General features: G+C 42.2%; 3 protein-coding genes across 6 annotated transcripts; 2 read left to right on the forward strand and 1 right to left on the reverse strand.

Annotated features, from left to right (window-relative positions):
• Positions 1-2,658: 2,658 nt before the first annotated feature.
• Positions 2,659-7,827, forward strand: mavs (mitochondrial antiviral signaling protein). 2 transcript variants are annotated; one of them, XM_029138727.3, is made up of 5 exons: positions 2,659-2,784; positions 4,435-4,557; positions 4,719-4,899; positions 5,321-6,024; positions 6,189-7,827. In XM_029138727.3, the coding sequence occupies exons 2-5, from the start codon at positions 4,435-4,437 to the stop codon at positions 6,888-6,890; spliced, it is 1,710 nt and encodes a 569-aa protein (XP_028994560.1). In that variant the 5' UTR covers positions 2,659-2,784; the 3' UTR covers positions 6,891-7,827. The 2 variants fall into 2 exon arrangements, with proteins under 2 accessions (XP_028994560.1, XP_055361673.1); XM_055505698.1 differs by lacking the exon at positions 2,659-2,784 and adding an exon at positions 2,861-3,799.
• Positions 7,828-8,152: 325 nt separating this feature from the next.
• On the forward strand, positions 8,153-12,919 carry pank2 (pantothenate kinase 2). Its single transcript, XM_029138728.3, has 7 exons — positions 8,153-8,536; positions 8,973-9,325; positions 9,503-9,756; positions 10,092-10,268; positions 10,373-10,496; positions 11,045-11,170; positions 11,275-12,919. The coding sequence occupies exons 1-7, from the start codon at positions 8,323-8,325 to the stop codon at positions 11,323-11,325; spliced, it is 1,299 nt and encodes a 432-aa protein (XP_028994561.1). The 5' UTR covers positions 8,153-8,322; the 3' UTR covers positions 11,326-12,919.
• LOC114848313 (kelch-like protein 28) lies at positions 11,930-16,509 on the reverse strand. 3 transcript variants are annotated; one of them, XM_029138724.3, is made up of 6 exons: positions 16,350-16,509; positions 15,237-15,497; positions 14,494-15,131; positions 13,913-14,356; positions 12,956-13,164; positions 11,930-12,796 (listed from the first exon to the last, which is right to left on the reverse strand). In XM_029138724.3, exons 2-6 carry the CDS (start codon positions 15,495-15,497, stop codon positions 12,633-12,635), a joined length of 1,716 nt encoding a protein of 571 aa, XP_028994557.1. In that variant the 5' UTR covers positions 16,350-16,509; the 3' UTR covers positions 11,930-12,632. The 3 variants fall into 3 exon arrangements, with proteins under 3 accessions (XP_028994557.1, XP_028994558.1, XP_028994559.1); XM_029138725.3 differs by having other exon boundaries at positions 16,343-16,491; XM_029138726.3 differs by lacking the exon at positions 16,350-16,509 and adding an exon at positions 16,132-16,261.
• Between the last annotated feature and the right edge of the window lie 163 nt (positions 16,510-16,672).

Raw genomic sequence — 16,672 nt, forward strand, 5'->3', positions numbered from 1 at the left:
CACGTTTATTGCGATTCAAATGTAAAAGTCAGCGGAAGCCTCGGGTACAGGTTTGACGTTGGTTTTACAGTCGCCGGCTTCCCTCGTGTCTGTGACTCTCTCATTACTGATTGTTGACAGTGCAGTGAGGAAGATGCTGGGCATTTAGTGCGCAGGGATCCCTAATGGTCCTTATGTGCGACATAAAGATAAATAATTCAAGCCATGATGTGCTGCCGTGATTCTATTTATTATTTATCTGTGACTTTACTGTCGTTAATGCTGGAAAGAACGTGTAATGAGACTATGTAACAAGTGGAATCAGTTCACCACGGAATTATTAAGTGACCTCTAAATCCAGTCTGCATTGATATTAAAATATAGTTATATATATGTTCACATCAGCTGGCTGTCGCCCACTTCACTTGTAGACTCTAAGGCTAGAACTGTTTGTTCAGAAATATCAAAGTCATGTCATTCAATCATTAGCTCACGCCTTGAACCATTCAGTCTTGCTGAACTGATGAACTTTCACCAAGCGCTGAACCCTGACAGCTCTCACTGAGCTAAAATTAGAAAAGGAGGCGAAAGGGGTCGACAAGGTGCGATCAGACCGCTCACACGAGCTCTCAAACCAAAAAAGGGTTTGTTTTGACAGTGACATTTGAACAGGTTTAAGTAACAGTAAACTGACTCACCGCCGTGGCCCGAGATGGAATATTTGTGACCCCTGCACTAGAATTGTGCCCATTGTGCTTATTAAAGCACATTCATAAAGCTGGGGGCCTTTGGGCAGCCTCTTTTATTGAGATGCTGTTTTTTTTCTCAGCCTCACTCAGCCATGATGGATTATGGCCGCTGCCTTGGGCTCTGCCTTCATTTGTATCATCCTTTCTGCTCTGAAACATATAAAAGGTTTTATTCAAAAAGGACTCGCTAATAGTTCTTAGCGTTTGTCCTGAGCTGCCTGCAGAGTCACCGCACACAGATGCTATAGTAGCTATTTGAGTACCTGCATTAACTGTTTGCCTTTGAAAGTTTTTTACTGTCAGGTGAATTTGTGGGTCACTGCCAGGACAGTCTCTGGTCTCCTGCTTTATAAATGACAGGTCCTGGTTGTGGTTCCACCAGGATCCAGTTCACGTTCATCAGATCTTGACTGTCTCTCCTGGCAAACAACCTCTGGCAGTGACCTGCTTTACATTCACAGCTGTTCAAAAGTAAACAGACGATGTTGAACAGTAATGGCCCCCGTGGCTGAATGAATATAAAGAAAAAAGAGACGCACAAAAGGAAAAGTCACACACTAGTAACACACATGATTTGACTGGCAAATTGTGGTCAGTTATAGCCTCAATGTTAACTGATAGGCATCAAATATGACAACAAAGCACCAAGGTGCATTATTTATTGATCTTCACGTTAAAGAATATGATGTAAAAGTTATGAATAATAAATGCGATACAGAAATGGTTCAGGAGCCGCTGTTCTTTCAGCTTCATTAGATAAACAAATGAAGTCTAATTTTCCATGTGATGTAGTAATTAAAATTTTAATTGTGATCATCAAATTGCAAGTTATGCACTTTTGATCCTTTAATCACACAATTTAAGAACATAAATTGAGGTGCATGTGATGTCTGTAAAAAACTTTTGTTGATAATTTAAATGTCCAATGAGCGTACAGTACAGAAATCAGTGCAATAATTACTTCATGTGTTTGCTTCATAAAACAATGAGAGCTGTGGTTTTACCTACTGTAACACGTTGGATGCAATATGAATGTTTGTAAAGCCATGTGCAGAGTGGAGGGCACGTTACAATCAAAAACCTTTACATTCCAGTAGTGCACTCAGACGTCTTTAATCCCTGTTTAACAGGACTGAACCACCCTCCAGCCATCATCCATCCCATAATCCTCCAGTCACTCAGATCACTGGGATTGTGTTGCTGTGCCGGTAACGTATAGCTGGATAATAAAGACATCATTATTTTCATATGATGATGGGAGCTCTGTCATCTAGGATTACAAATAATTAAATATTGATTAAATTTGTGTTGGACACTGACTCTTGCTCAAACCGTCGTGGTTAGTGGTGAGTAAGTGGCGCCACCTGCTGGTTGAACATGCGCACAACGTAAGAAAAGTTTAACCCAGCAGATGTTGGAAAGAACTGTATTCGTTCGTCATACAGTTTTACACAGTTAGTTTACAGGTTTTACATAGTTTACTTGCTCTTAATACGAACAGTAAAATCAAGTAACATAAATATAAAAATGTGGTTTATATACATGGAAACTGTACTTCACTTTATTTTGGTGACTGTGTCACAAAATGCTCTCTGTTTACCCTACTTGTAAATATTAATTTAATGCTTTAAATGTAAATGTAGGTAAATTAGTAAAGTACTTCAAATTTGTGGTAAAGGGCAGTATTTGAGTTAATGTCTTTTAAAATTCCAGCCTCTTTGTCGCAGAGAGAATAACAGCTGCCCCAGTCCTCTGTGTCTCCCTGTGCGCGTGCACGTGAAGGATCAGGGATTAGGATCCCGGATTAGAGACAGATGTGAACCCACTCTGCAACCAACCAATCACAGCGGAGCAAAGGTCACGGTCAGGGTCGAGACGACACAAACCCCGCCCTTCCCCTGCAGTCTAACGCCTCGCCATTCGTCCGCTTGTTGATGGACGCACCTGTCGCCCAATAGGAAGAGAGAACGACAGCGGCAGGCGACCGCTGCGCAGATGTGTGAGAAGACAGCGCAGGTTTTAGAGAACGCAGGAATTAGGCAGCAGAGCACGAAAGGTGAGTTAATCCACATTACTGGCGGTTTATTAACCTTACAGTGGACGTTTAACAGGGCAGAAGTGATCTGAATTAGTTTAATATGACACGCTGAACTGACGTGGGTCAGGTTGCGTCGTGTTTATTCATTTATGAAGTGTCTTTCAAACAACTTTGTGTCGTTTTCGTCTCGTTTCTCGTGGGTTGTTTTCAAACTTTTGCCTCCTAAACGAGACTTAAATATAAAATAGTTTGTGTAACATGTTTGAACAAGAAAAGTGTTTCACAAACCAAATGACAATAGTTCTGGGGTTTATACTGCGTGCAGCTTTAATTCTTCTGTCAGTTACTTTGACTAAATGAGCCCAACAGTTATTTGTATTGTTATATTTGTACTGTCCTTTTTGAGTGTGTGCAAACAATTCCTACCTTGTTTACCTTTTCCCATCTTTCTCATTTTATTTCCTCTCACCTCAGCAAATAAATCCAATAATCCCCACTTCCTCTGTAAACAGTTTTTTCTCGTAAACTCTCACTTCTCCAGAATCAGATACAAACCAAAGGGAACGAGGGCTGATTTGATTTGAGCTGATCTGCTGCGCATGGATTTTAGAAGGAAGGCCAAGGTGTTTAGAGGTCATTCTTTTGGCTCAGCTTGACGTAATTTGATCTTGTGTCAAGGTGCCTCCGTCTCACTTCTGATTAACCGTGTGTCTTTCATCACTTTGCATTAAAGACGGATTCTGAAAAATGAGACACACCCACTGTAACATTTTTAAATGTCTGTTCAGGCCTGAACCCTCACAGGTGTCACTGCGTGGCTTAGTGTTCGAACCAGGAAGACTTTGCTCTTTGCATCTGACTTGTCTTTGTGAACTTCAGGCAGACAGCTGCTACGCGCCCGCATTTACACTAAACTGAAGCGCGCTGCTGCACTTGACCTGTGCTGTCACAATCCTGTGAAAATATGCAGCCCCTTGACTGGACCTGACGTCACATTACTTTATCAAGCTGTTTAGCTGCAAACAAACCAAAGGTATTAAGGTGTATTCAGTACAATAAGTGTGTCTCGGCTTCCTCTTCAACGCTGAGACAACTCAGGAATGTGTGGGTGTGTTTCTAACACACATTTGTCTGTAACACATTTAAGATCCCAAACATTTAAAGTACAGATATTTAACAGGAGTCTGGAGGTGATTAATCAGTGACTAGTCTGGGCCTGCTCACCTTCATATTACTCAACACAAATGTAAGTGGTTTTCTCCCCTTGAATAAGAACAATGGCTGCAGCCAAGCAAAGACCCACATTCCTTCCTAAAAAAACACTTTATCTGAACTGAAACAAAATGGACATTTGAGGGGATTTGTCTTTTTTTGCAGCTGCAGCATGACCAGGCTTTACTTTTACTTTCTGTTTCACTGATCATAAATTACACACTCCTCTCTCTGCCATCAAATTACTGCAGACAATAACAACCAGGTTTCACAATCATGCTTTCTGGATACCTTCATATCTTATATGCAGTGAAAGGGGAAGCACAGACACAGGGAATGTTTTTAGGTTGCATTTTCATCTGATGTATTTTAATGGTTGACTGTATATTAGTAATCTAATCACTGACATCTGATGCTCATGCTCACTCTCTCTTTGTCCACACTCTTATTTCTCAGATGTCGTATGCCAGTGAAAAACTGCGTAAAGGATACCTGCGGAGGAAAATGGCGGTTATTGTATCCAATGTGAAAGTGAAAGAAATAATTGTCCGCCTGCCTTGCTTGACTGATCATGACAGGGTATGTTTAATTTCATTTTCATTCAACAAACCGTTAATATTTTCATGGCTTTATATCTTCTACAAATTACAAAGACTGCTCTGATTCCCCATTTCAGTCCCACTGATAATATTAAACAAACGTGTGTGTGTTTTTTCATTTGTTATACATTCTGTTTCCAGGACACTATAGAAGCCAAAACAGAGACACGCGGCAACTTTGATGGGATGGTGCTTCTGCTGGACTGTCTGAAGAGGAGAGAAAACTGGCCAGAGCAACTGATTGAAGCGCTGGAGGCGTGCGAGCATCCGACTCTTGCAGCTGAGATCAGAGCTGAATACAACGCTCTGAGAGGCATTAATGGTAAGTCAGCAGGTTAAATCACAGTGCTGTTTGTTATGTTGTGACCATCACATCGTTTTAGTAAACACAGGTCAAGCAACATGTGGACATTCGCTGATTGAGTGTTTTACATTGTGACGAAGCAACACAAAGTTCTTCTGTTTTGACCTTGAGAGATAACACATAACTCTGTGCAGACATGTGGGAGAACATGTAAATGAGCAACTTTTACTTTTTATACATACTTTTTACACTGGAAAGTGCTACTCATTTATAAAATTATATGATAACTGCAATTAAGTCTTAATTACATTTTAACAGACTAAAACAAAGTGAATGCATGACAATGCCATGGAAATAACTTTATGATGAATTGAGTACTTTAGTATGTATTTTTTAGATTTTTACAGACTTTTTTTTCTATATTTTTACTCTGTTCTAGATTCTAACCCCAGCCCACCTTCATCAATAGTCAATGCACACGTCCATCCACCACCATCTGCTACCGAACTGCCTGTTCCACAGGGTGCTGAAAAAAGTACGTCTAACGTTGCCCCTTCACCAGAGCCAGTTTCTCCACCGAAAAACCCAGTGCGACCACAGGCGGACCAAAGCCCAGCAGCACAATTTACTGGAGCTGCTTCCCTGCCTGAGTCCGTGCCTCCTGAGTCAACTGATATTGAAGCGGCACCTCTTCCATCAACACCTCCTCCTTCCCCTGAGACCCAGCGTGCTCCAGTTGCAACACCAGTGCCACCACAGAGGGAGCTTAAAGTCCATCAGGAGCCAGAAGAAAACTCTGATTCAGACATCCAGGATATCACTGGTGGTACAGGTATTATTCCTGAGCAAGTGGAAACAGGAACCAGCATGATCAGCTCTGTGGTGCCCGCTCCACCATCCTGTCCTGTTGAACACTCTAAAACAGATGCTCTACCTTGTTCCGAACCTCTCCAGACAATAACAGAGGTGAAGCCACCACAGAGCCCTCCTCCACCCCAGAAACAGCCCAGTGTGAATGATCAATCAGCATTCCTTACACGCACACCTGAGAAAGGCCCGGTCCAGGACACCACCCCTCCTGTGGGGGGAGTGCCAGGTACTGTCCTGGAGCCTGAGCAGACATCTGAATCTAACACTGCAAAGGTGAGTGTTAAATATTGCTGCAAAGAGCAGAGATTAGCCTCAGTTATCTTTATTAGAGAGAGAGAAAAAGAAAATACAGGACATTAAATGAAGGATGAATATTAAAGATTATCCAGAGCAAAACCAAAAATTATTTGGTGTCTGTGTGTTTGTTTGTCTTGCAGGTTGTTGAAAGTAGCAAACAGACAAAGATAGCAGGTTCAGCCTCCACCCTGCCTGCTGCCACCGGAGTAGACTTCTTGCTTGCTGATGATGTCACTGGGTATCTGAGCAAGCCAGAACAACTCATCAGCTACCAGCCACAAAATGTTGGCAGTCCTAATATCCCAGCAGTGGTGGAGCCCTATTCAGGAAATAGTGAGCGTCTGTTAATAAGCGATGGTGCACCAGACCCCACAGCTTCTGCCTGTAATCTTGCCTGGTCTGATATCACCTCCACCATCACTGATACAGGCTCTGGAGTTCCATGTCAGGATTACGGCATCACTCTTAACCACAATGAACCAGAGGAGAACCACTATGAGTCTCCAAGTAGGAGTTTGGAAACACAGGAGGTGCGTGAGCATGTAATGCATGTATCCAATGAGGTGTCTATCCTTAACCTAGAGGGCCAGACCCCAGCACCACAAGCCCAAATGTTCAACAGTGGAACATCCGCTTCCTCCACCATCAAGGCTGACACTGTAAATGCCCACTCCAGGGAGAACTACCGTCCCTCTTATCCTGCCCCGTCTAATACATCATCACAACTGCCAGACCCAGAGGAGAAAGAAGTCTCTTGCATGACAAAGAACACAAAGTACATTGTGATGGCTGCAGGAGTGGGCGCCTTTGCACTGCTGGTAGCGTGGAAGTTAAGGAATTGAGGGTTTTAAAGCTTTTAAACATGGATCCTGAGCATATGGTGCCTTATTGTAGTCTCTGGCTGGGATGGCATGAAACAGCTGTTTAATATTTACCCATAGTAAAACCAGCTGACTGGCCAGACCTTAACTTAATGTTGAACTTTAGTGAACATAAACAAATGCATCCTTATTGTGGTCAGGATCTTACTGAGGTGGGTAGAGGTCTCAGGTTGTCTATGCTGCACACATTTAGTTTGTAAGTTTGCGTTTCAAAAACCAAACTGCTGCCTGCTCACTTGTTTGATAAGCACTTTCAGGATGAGGCTGCCATCTAGTGAGCATAGTTTTATTGGCTGTGGACTGTGAAAGATGGAGCAGCATCAGGCTTCATATTTTTTATTTCCTTATTTATATTAGAAAATTCTAAGACAAATAATGAATAGGGCACTGTCTGTATTTATTTGTACATATATAATGTATATATACATTATACATGTACTATATATATGTGGAGACTGTACAGACAACTTAGTATTTCAAGCACAAAAATCTAGAGGGACAGATATCAATTATTGAATTTTGTTTAGCCTTCAGTGTTTGTTTCAAAATCCTTTCACTGTGTCATATTGTGTTATTTGGTGTAGATTAATACACAAATTTCAGTTGGATTTTTAGTATTTTCTGAAGCCACTGTAAGTACTCTATGTAACTTAAGGATCACTGATGTCTCTTAAACGTTCCAAAGCACGTGATTTCTGAGTTTTTTTCCCATTATTGTAAATAGTAAAGTACAATCAAACAAAGAATATATATCAGCCAGAATGTAATGTCTTTGCAGACAGTTTGTATAAAATATACAGTCACTATAAAACACATGTAAATTATAACCTTCACATTAGCAAATCTGTCTCTACTTATACACTCCATCAGTCACATTAATAAACCTGAGATTATTGATTGTGCCTGTTGATTTTTTTCCAAAGAAACCTCAACTCTTTCTTGAACTTAATTCATCAGCTATCAAGCATCGTGGCACTCTGTATTAAAAGAAAAGGCAAAAGTTATGTCATTTTACTTTTCATTGTCATGCATCGTGTTTGCATCCAGAATGTGCAGTGCAGGCTTACACATCAACATGTCGCTGCTATTGTCAAATCAAAATAAATTGCATAATAACACAGTAACAACATTTGTACTGGTATAAGATTTGTGACAGTAAATAAGACGTGACATCAGCGTCTATTGATAAACGTGTTATTTGCTGTGGTTCTTGTCAATCATCTTCTAACCCCGCCTTCTCGGTTTTGATATAAAGGGGACATGTACCACGGTGGTTTGCTGGCTAATTAGCTAGCTTACTTAGCCTCGGTTTTATTGTCCGCAGAAATAACTGTGGTTTAATGGTTGATTTTAACACAAAGGGCAGCTTCAATGTAGATAGTTAGTCATTTCAATGGCGTTTAATGGTTACCAGCGCGACGATGATACTATCGACGAAGACGAAACGCCCAAGAAGCAGCCACGGTCCAACCAGGAGATGCCCGGTTCTGTCAGAAACGAGCCCAGAAGTGAGGCTGACGCGCCCGCGGGAGCGGCCACGTCCGAGCGGCGAACCTCCAACGCGACGACGAGGCATCGGATCGACTCGGTGAAGAAAACAAGGCCGCGTAGGTGTTAAAACCAGTAGCCTGGGGGCAGTGTATGTGCTGGGAAACGTATGCGTGTGGACAACAATAAGAGACGTCTTCCATGAATGAGAAAACAAATGTGAATGGAAATATTTTTAAATGCAACGGAAAAATAAAATGGTTTTAATTAATCACATGGCTATACAATGAAATCTGTTGGAAAGCACATTACTGTGTAATATATGTGAGCTGTAGTGGCAGTAAATAGCCACGATCTTTTTTGCAACAAGATGGCGTACGCGGTACACAGTGTACCATCGCTTCTGTGGATGGAGCTTCGCCCAGCATTGAGGCTTTAGCCATGATTGTCCCCGTGCATATATATATGAATATATATATGTGCAATACCTTTATTGTCATAACTTTTAATATATTTCACCATTGATGATATTTGCATGTGTTTTATCCAATGCAGCCTTCCCCTGGTTTGGGATGGACATTGGAGGCACGCTGGTAAAGCTGGTGTACTTTGAGCCCAAAGACATCACAGCCGAGGAGGAGCAGGAAGAGGTAGAGAACCTGAAGAGCATCCGCCGCTACCTGACCTCCAACATAGCTTATGGGAAAACGGGCATCAGGGACGTCCACCTGGAGCTGCAGGACCTGACGCTGTGCGGCCGGACCGGCAACCTGCACTTCATCCGGTTTCCCACACATGACCTGCCGGCCTTCCTGCAAATGGGCCGCAGCAAACACTTCTCGAGCCTCCACACCACCCTCTGTGCAACCGGAGGGGGAGCGTACAAGTTTGAGGGTGATTTCCGCACGGTGGGTCTACAGTTGCACTCTTTATGCCTGCTGTTACAAGCTGGACAATGAGGAAGGTGGGAAAAGAAAAGGGAGGAGGGGTGGGACAGTGATGTTGCAATACCTCTGTTTCCTGCCTCTTTGTTCCTACTACGTTCCCAAACTAAATGATATTCTCCATCTCTCTTATTTATTTAGATGGCTGACTTGGAGCTTCACAAGCTGGATGAGCTTGACTGCTTAGTTCGGGGGGTGCTGTATATTGATTCGGTGGTGTCAAGAGGCTCCTCTGAGTGCTACTACTTTGAAAACCCCACAGACCCAGATCATTGCATCCAGAGGCCCTACGCGCTGGAGAATCCCTATCCTCTGCTGCTGGTTAACATTGGATCTGGGGTCAGCATCCTGGCTGTTTATTCTGAGAGCAACTACAAACGAGTTACTGGGACTAGGTAACTATTAGCCGCGGTCCAGTTTCTTTACATCACTTTAATTGATGATGATAGGTCATTCCTGTGTTTGTGCCCCAAATATATAATAAATATATATATATATTTTTTTTATTTTAGTTTCGTCAAGGTGCTTTGAAGCTTTAAACAAGTGGGCTTTTGCTTGTGAATCAAAGCAAATTTCCTCATTTTAACTTTACTATGTTTTTTAAAATGATAATTTGTCTTTTTACATTTTTCATGTTTACTGTGACCGCTAGACTTAAAGGAGAATGTCCAATATTTCATATTTCTGTGGTTCTGATGAATGTGTCTTCTCTCTTAAATTTTGTTGTCAGTCTCGGTGGTGGAACCTTCCTGGGCCTTTGTTGCTTGCTGACTGGCTGCTCTACTTTCGAGGAAGCCCTAGAAATGGCTTCTAACGGGGAGAGCACCCACGTTGACAAGCTGGTTCGGGATATTTATGGAGGAGACTATGAGAAGTTTGGGCTGCCAGGCTGGGCTGTAGCCTCAAGGTGCGGGTTACGGCAGCTGAATGCCTCCTGAATTCCAACATAACATCAGTTTGTTTCAAATTTGTTTGAAAAATGTCTAATATGTTTTGCTATTTTCATGATAGTTTTGGGAACATGATGTTCAAAGACAAGAGAGAGTCTGTGTCTAAGGAGGACTTAGCCAGAGCAATGCTGGTCACCATCACCAACAATATTGGCTCCATCACCAGAATGTGTGCTCTCAATGAGGTTAGTACCAGTTATTAGAAGGCTACTATACAGGCATGTGTAGGGTCATACAGCAAATGATTTCCATATGCTTAGTGCTTCTGCCAATTACATAGTTGTATATTAAGACAAGATTTCAAGGGTTCAAAAAGGCTTCTTCAGATTACCCAGTGGTGATGCCATCCAGTGGCTCTGCTTGGTATTCTCTTTGCCTTCAGCCTCTTTACGGTGCTGCCTTGTGTTGTCTTGATCAAGCAGCATTGTACAGGGCTATGAAGGCGCAGAGGAGATGACCTGCGTTATTGATGGGGCTTTAACAGCACCCACCAGGGGGTGTTCAGTTAAAAAAATGTCTTAACTTGGTGACATCATGTGTTCACAGTAAACAGGTGTCAAACTCTATTACAACAGTTGTATTAATATTGTATTGACATTCAATCCAATATGAACCAGCTATATTTTTGGGAAAAAAGTGTAACTTTTGTTTATGTTTTTTGATTCTTGAAAGCATTCTGCTACTTATTGTAAGCTTAACTATTCTCACCCCCTTCTTTATGTATTGTACTAAGAACATTGAGAGAGTGGTGTTTGTGGGCAACTTCCTAAGAGTGAACACCCTTTCTATGAAGCTGTTGGCCTACGCCATGGACTATTGGTCCAAAGGTCAACTCAAAGCACTCTTCATGAGACATGAGGTAAATAACGCTATAGTTCATTTTCTATCAGGGAACAAAAATCAACATTTGACTTTTTTCATGTACTCTGTACTTCCAGACTAAAACTCCTTGTGTCTTTTTAGGGTTATTTTGGTGCTGTCGGTGCCCTGTTAGAGCTTCTCCATCCGTCCTAATCCATCCAAAGAAGCACACGTCAATCTGCTGCAAAGACCATACGCACTTTAGTCTAAAAGTCAATTCCATGATGGGATGTTGAATCAGCCATAGGCCAGTTTTTTTATGAAATTATGAGAACACTGTGTGGTTGTTCAACCACAGGCTTCCCTTGCAGTGGGACTTTATTTTATTGCATGGTTCAGGGACAGTTTATGCATTTAATGCACATAAATTAAATAACGAACATTGAACGCAGTAGTGCAGCAGGAGCTGAACAGAGGTTGGCCTAATTGTGTGAGGCAACACAGACAACTGCTGAATCCTGATTTCTAAATATAGCACCAGTTGGTATTGTCTACAGACCAAAGGGTTAAAACAGGGCCATGGTCAAATTTAGCTATTGTAAAGAATAGCAAGTGCATGACCTGACCTTAGAAAATGTAAAAAAAAATTAGAACATGGGGATTTTTAAATGGCTCCGAGGATAAAGCAGAAACTATTGGCAAATGCTCACTGGAGAATTTGTCCTTCACTTCTGTGCTGACCCTTGGAATCAGACTACATACACATTCGCACACACACTAGAGACCCAGTGAAGAAAAACATTTACAGGCAATGCACTAGAGGATATATTCATATTTATATATTTCATTTAGACTATTTACAAGAGAGAAAAAGGCAGCCCTTTTTAAGAAAGTATAAAGTTTCTAGCTTTTCTCTGTGAAGCACTGATTTTGATGCAGAACTTTGTTGCTAAGTCCGAGCATCAGATCTTTACGCAGAAACGTAACAAAACAATCTTACCTGACATTGACATGCACGTACAACCGAAGCAGACATCCAGAAACACACGCACACACAGCATCAAACACACAGGCCTTATATGGAGCTTGAAACACATGGTTGTGGTTGCAGCAGGAAAATAAAGATTTAGTGTTAAACATGATTAACAGCATGAGGAGAAAAAAAACAATATTTGCTAAGGTAACAAAACATTAAAGACAAAGGTGACACAAATTCTCCCACGATCCTTCTAGGAAATGGCTCAGAGTCCTCATTATGGTCCAGCAGCTGTGTAGCAATCACTGTCATCTGATCACCTTCATTCAACTGCACAACAATGTCTGTGGTCCTCCTCTAACCAGCCTAGCACATTCATCCACCCAGCTGGCTGGCTTTCTCTCCACTTCTGTTCTTGTTGGTGTACAGTGCTCCTTTGCATCTGGAAGATGAAGGTGGGGAAGAAGTAGACAACAAGACGACAAAAAGAAAGGTCTTTGTGTCTACGTTCTCTTATTGGGTCCTAGCTGAGCTGGGCCATGGGTCAAAGGGCAGTTAGACCAAAGTTACAACGACAATACATCATGCCACTTGAGTCCAACCAGCTGTCTGAGATGGGGTCATAGCGCTGGACAGTGTTTAGGTATGATGACCCAGAGTGACCTCCCACCACATAGAGGTAGTTATCCACAATGGCTGAGCCCACACCTGCAAGACAGCAACAGTATACCGATGTATGCTCACCTATGTTTTTGATGCAATAATCACAACAGGTTCAAATACTATTCCATGTAAAATATTGACTGTGATTAAAAACACAATTTATGTTGATATCATTTCTGCATAGATGTGTTGTTGCAAACTCACCAGTGCGTGGTTCATTCATGGGCCGACAGGCTGTCCACTGGTTTTGATGTGGATCATACCTCTCAATGCTGGACAGGTGCGACACTCCGTTGTGTCCGCCCACCACGAATATGAAACCAAGCATGACGCCTACTCCAAAGTTGATCCTCTTATCAGCCATGGGGGCTACCATTTCCCAGGCATCCTTACTGGGGTCATAACGCTCCACACTGTGTAAAGCACATACAATATTGACAAAACACAAGGGTTAAAAACTTTCAAAGTTAGTTCATCACATACAATTCACAGAACAAACAGTGATTTGAGGTGTTGTGTAACCCTTGTAATGCTAATACATTGTATAGTGTCTTGCTGACTTCAACAATAACCACAAGATCTTTGAATTACAACTGTGTAAAAAAAAGCACAAAAAAGACATGAAAATAAAACTAAATGTCCAAGTATAAAACCAAGTCCCAACCATCAGACAGGCTTATAAATTAAAAAGCATTAAATTGGTCCAGATTCTGAAAGATATACAGTATATAAACACTCTGTAATGAAGAGTGTAACCATAGTCAAATGCCCCCCTGACAGATATGAGGACATGAGCAATCTGGGACTGTTTTGCAGTATGCAAGACTACAAGGCTTTGGGGACAGAAAAGAAAGACTCCCAAAAGATTCTCCATCCAAACAGCATTTCCTAAGGGGGTTGAGGCGTTAAGGAAACACTCTCTAGAGGTCCACAGCAACCACTTAGGTCTTAACTAGCAGCAGAGCCAGGTAGCTGCTCAACAGAATTTTAGCAAATACTTCTCTTTACTCATTTACAGGCCCGTGGCCACTTTCTCAGCAACCCTTTCCCACCGTTTTGTTTTAATGCAGGTTTTATTAAGAGACTATGCATAAACAATGACTTAAAAAAGTCAGAGAACTTCAACATTATTTTATAAAAGAAAGAAAGAGACTAAGTTACCTGTTCATATGGGCTGGGCCATAGCCTCCAATAGCATAAACCATTCCATCTAGCACAGCAGTGGCAAAGCAGCTACGGGACTTTGTCATGGGTGCCACAGGCTGCCATTCCTTCAGTTTAGACACATATTTCTCCACAGATTGGAGGTAGTACTGGCCATCATAGCCTCCCAGGGCATACAGCTCTCCAGCCAGAACAACCACTCCAAGAGTGCTTCGGCATTCTGCCATGCGCTCCACCGAGGACCAGGTGTTGCTTTCGGGATCCCAGCTTTCCACAGTGCTCTCATGCCTTCGATAACTAATTCCTTGTCTCATGTGCGTAGCGATGCCTCCCACCACGTACACCTTGTGGTCTAGCACAGCTACGCCAAACTCATACCTGGGCACACTTAGCGGGGCCAGTCCTATCCACGAATCTGTCTGAGGAAAGTACATTTCCATGCTGCAAAAGACAGACATATAGAAAGATAATTTGATTCTAAAACAGACAGAACATTAAACAAAACAGATATACTTGAATGTGGAAGGTTGGATTTCTAACAGTGCAATCAATAATTATCTAGACGTGTTGATTATTACCTTTCTAGTGTAGCAAACAGGCCAGCCTTGCCTCCAACTGCAAGCAGCACCTTTGGCGCACACCTGGGCCGTGCAGACAATACAGTCTGATAAGAAAGCCTGTGTTCAGGCATAAAATGATATTTGAGGGCCTCGTTGAGCAGGTGCTTGCATGCATGGTCATCTCGTATGAGGTGGTTGGCTTCATATAAGCGAGTGAGGAATTTTACACTGAGCAGAGGAAGGCGAACACAGTGCAGCAACTGAGCCAAATGCTGCTGTCTCTCAGTCACATCATATTTGATCCAAGATTCCAGAGCGTAAAATACTGTTTCCTCTGTGACCACCTTGAGGCAATCATTAGACACAATTTCATCCAACTCTGCCCTTGTTAGTTCAAAAAATTCCTCTGTCTGGCAAACTTCTTCAAAGTTCTCACAGATGAACTTAGTTGCAGCCAAACACAGGTCATGGCAGCCATATGTCTCTGCAAAACGTGAGATGCCTATACAGTTCCCAGCATCCAGCTGGCTCTCCAAGAAAGAGCAGCATTCCTTTAGTACAAGCTTAACCTGGAGTAAGTTGGCAGCCGGTAGCAGGGATTCCACTGTTTCCTGGGAGATAAACACTGTGCCTGTGTAGGCATACTCGACAATAGCCTAGAATATAAAAAAGTGAGAGTATCACAAACAAAACTAATGTAACTGTTACTGTTATTAGTTAGTGAATGTATTACATTTATGCTGGCTTCAAACATGAATTACCTGCAATGCAGACTCATCAATGCACTGGAATTCCACCTCAGAAGTCTCCTTTTCTGACAGGTTACCGGTGAACATGGCCTTGAAGTAAGGACTGATGCTGGCCAACACTACTTTGTGGGCATGGATCTTGGCATCACCCACACGCAGGACAATATCACATAGTTCATGATCCTGCCGCAAGAGCTGAAGGCCTTGCAGCAGCTGTTCGGAGTGAGGCTGTGTCAGACTGGCAAACATATAGGACTGGCCCTGCTGGTCCATCTAGAACAGGAGAGTACAGATTGAGGCAGGGTTAACATTTTTGTCGAGTCTAGTGTGTTAATGGAATAATCTAAAGTTACTATTACTGGATTAACAACCAAAGAACTGTAAGAGTTGTACAGTGAACCCTGACACTGTGACCACTAGGCTAGTGGTACTGTCAGAGGCTGCAGAAACATACCTGGACAGTATGACGCATTCAGGGGTTTTGGAAAACTTAGTTACCCCGACCTGTTTTGATGGCAGTCTACTGCAGGGCAAGCTACAGAGACAGGATCTGATTGGATGCTAGCTCTGATTAAGTTGGCCAAATTTTCACTAAATAAACAGTAAAGTACATTGTAGATAGTTCTCTCAAATCCTGTTAGTCTTTTCTACTTTAGGTCACCCTGTCACGATAATAATAAAATGTCAATTTCTGACTGGGCCTTCGCTTTAATTTCTGAACGGAAGACACATCCAGCTCAATACTCGCTAGCTCACTTTTAGCTTTTAATACGCACAGCGCTATTACCGTTAGCTAACACGATAAAGCCAATCATCAGCTTAGCTTCTGCAGAATCAATTTTCCGCGGAGACAATTTTTGTTATTATTACAATAAAGTGCAGCATTCACGCCCTGTCGCCTTGTCACCTTTTGTCGTCTCCGGCAAAATACACTGTGTCCACATCTATGTTTCACGGCACTGCAGTCAGCGCAGGTTAGCAGCTAAAAATAAACACGGTTACTGTGGCTAACTGCATCACTGACTGATATACAGTAACATGGCTGACAGATACAAAACGTGACGTTATAGCTAGTTCATAGATAACATCTGGACATCGACAAACCAAGAAAAACACACCGGTTACCTATACTCCGGCTGTTGTGCCGCTGTAATGACTGATTTGTGCAGCGGCGACAAGAATCCCCCAGGATGCTACCAGGAAAACAACCTTCTGCCAAGCTAGTCAAAAAGCTACAGAGGAGCTCTTATATCAGGCAGCTATCGGACCAGCACACCCACTTCCGCTGCCTTCAAAATAAAACAAGTAAAATTCTGTCTGGAAGTGAAAACCCAAGAAAATTATGTCATTGTAGTGAACTTTACCAGTGTTTACCAGAAAATATTTAAAAAAGTAAATAACAAGAACGCACACACAACTTTTACAGCACCCTATACAGGAAATATTTT

Source organism: Betta splendens, chromosome 22 (genome assembly GCF_900634795.4).
Source record: "Betta splendens chromosome 22, fBetSpl5.4, whole genome shotgun sequence".
Classification (NCBI taxonomy): Eukaryota; Metazoa; Chordata; class Actinopteri; order Anabantiformes; family Osphronemidae; genus Betta; species Betta splendens.

Bases quoted from the DNA above. Each gene is read 5' to 3' on its own strand.
- LOC114848313 (XM_029138724.3), bottom strand. From the start codon at position 15,497: ATGGACCAGCAGGGCCAGTCCTATATGTTTGCCAGTCTGACACAGCCT. The intron at 13,165-13,912 runs GTAACTTAGTCT...TGCTTTACACAG, and splicing joins GGCCCAGCCCATATGAACAG to TGTGGAGCGTTATGACCCCA. The intron at 12,797-12,955 runs GTGAGTTTGCAA...GCTGTCTTGCAG, and splicing joins CATGAATGAACCACGCACTG to GTGTGGGCTCAGCCATTGTG.
- mavs (XM_029138727.3), top strand. From the start codon at position 4,435: ATGTCGTATGCCAGTGAAAAACTGCGTAAAGGATACCTGCGGAGGAAA. The intron at 4,558-4,718 runs GTATGTTTAATT...TTCTGTTTCCAG, and splicing joins GCTTGACTGATCATGACAGG to GACACTATAGAAGCCAAAAC. The intron at 4,900-5,320 runs GTAAGTCAGCAG...ACTCTGTTCTAG, and splicing joins CGCTCTGAGAGGCATTAATG to ATTCTAACCCCAGCCCACCT.
- pank2 (XM_029138728.3), top strand. From the start codon at position 8,323: ATGGCGTTTAATGGTTACCAGCGCGACGATGATACTATCGACGAAGAC. The intron at 8,537-8,972 runs GTAGGTGTTAAA...TATCCAATGCAG, and splicing joins GGTGAAGAAAACAAGGCCGC to CCTTCCCCTGGTTTGGGATG. The intron at 10,269-10,372 runs GTGCGGGTTACG...TTTTCATGATAG, and splicing joins GGCTGGGCTGTAGCCTCAAG to TTTTGGGAACATGATGTTCA.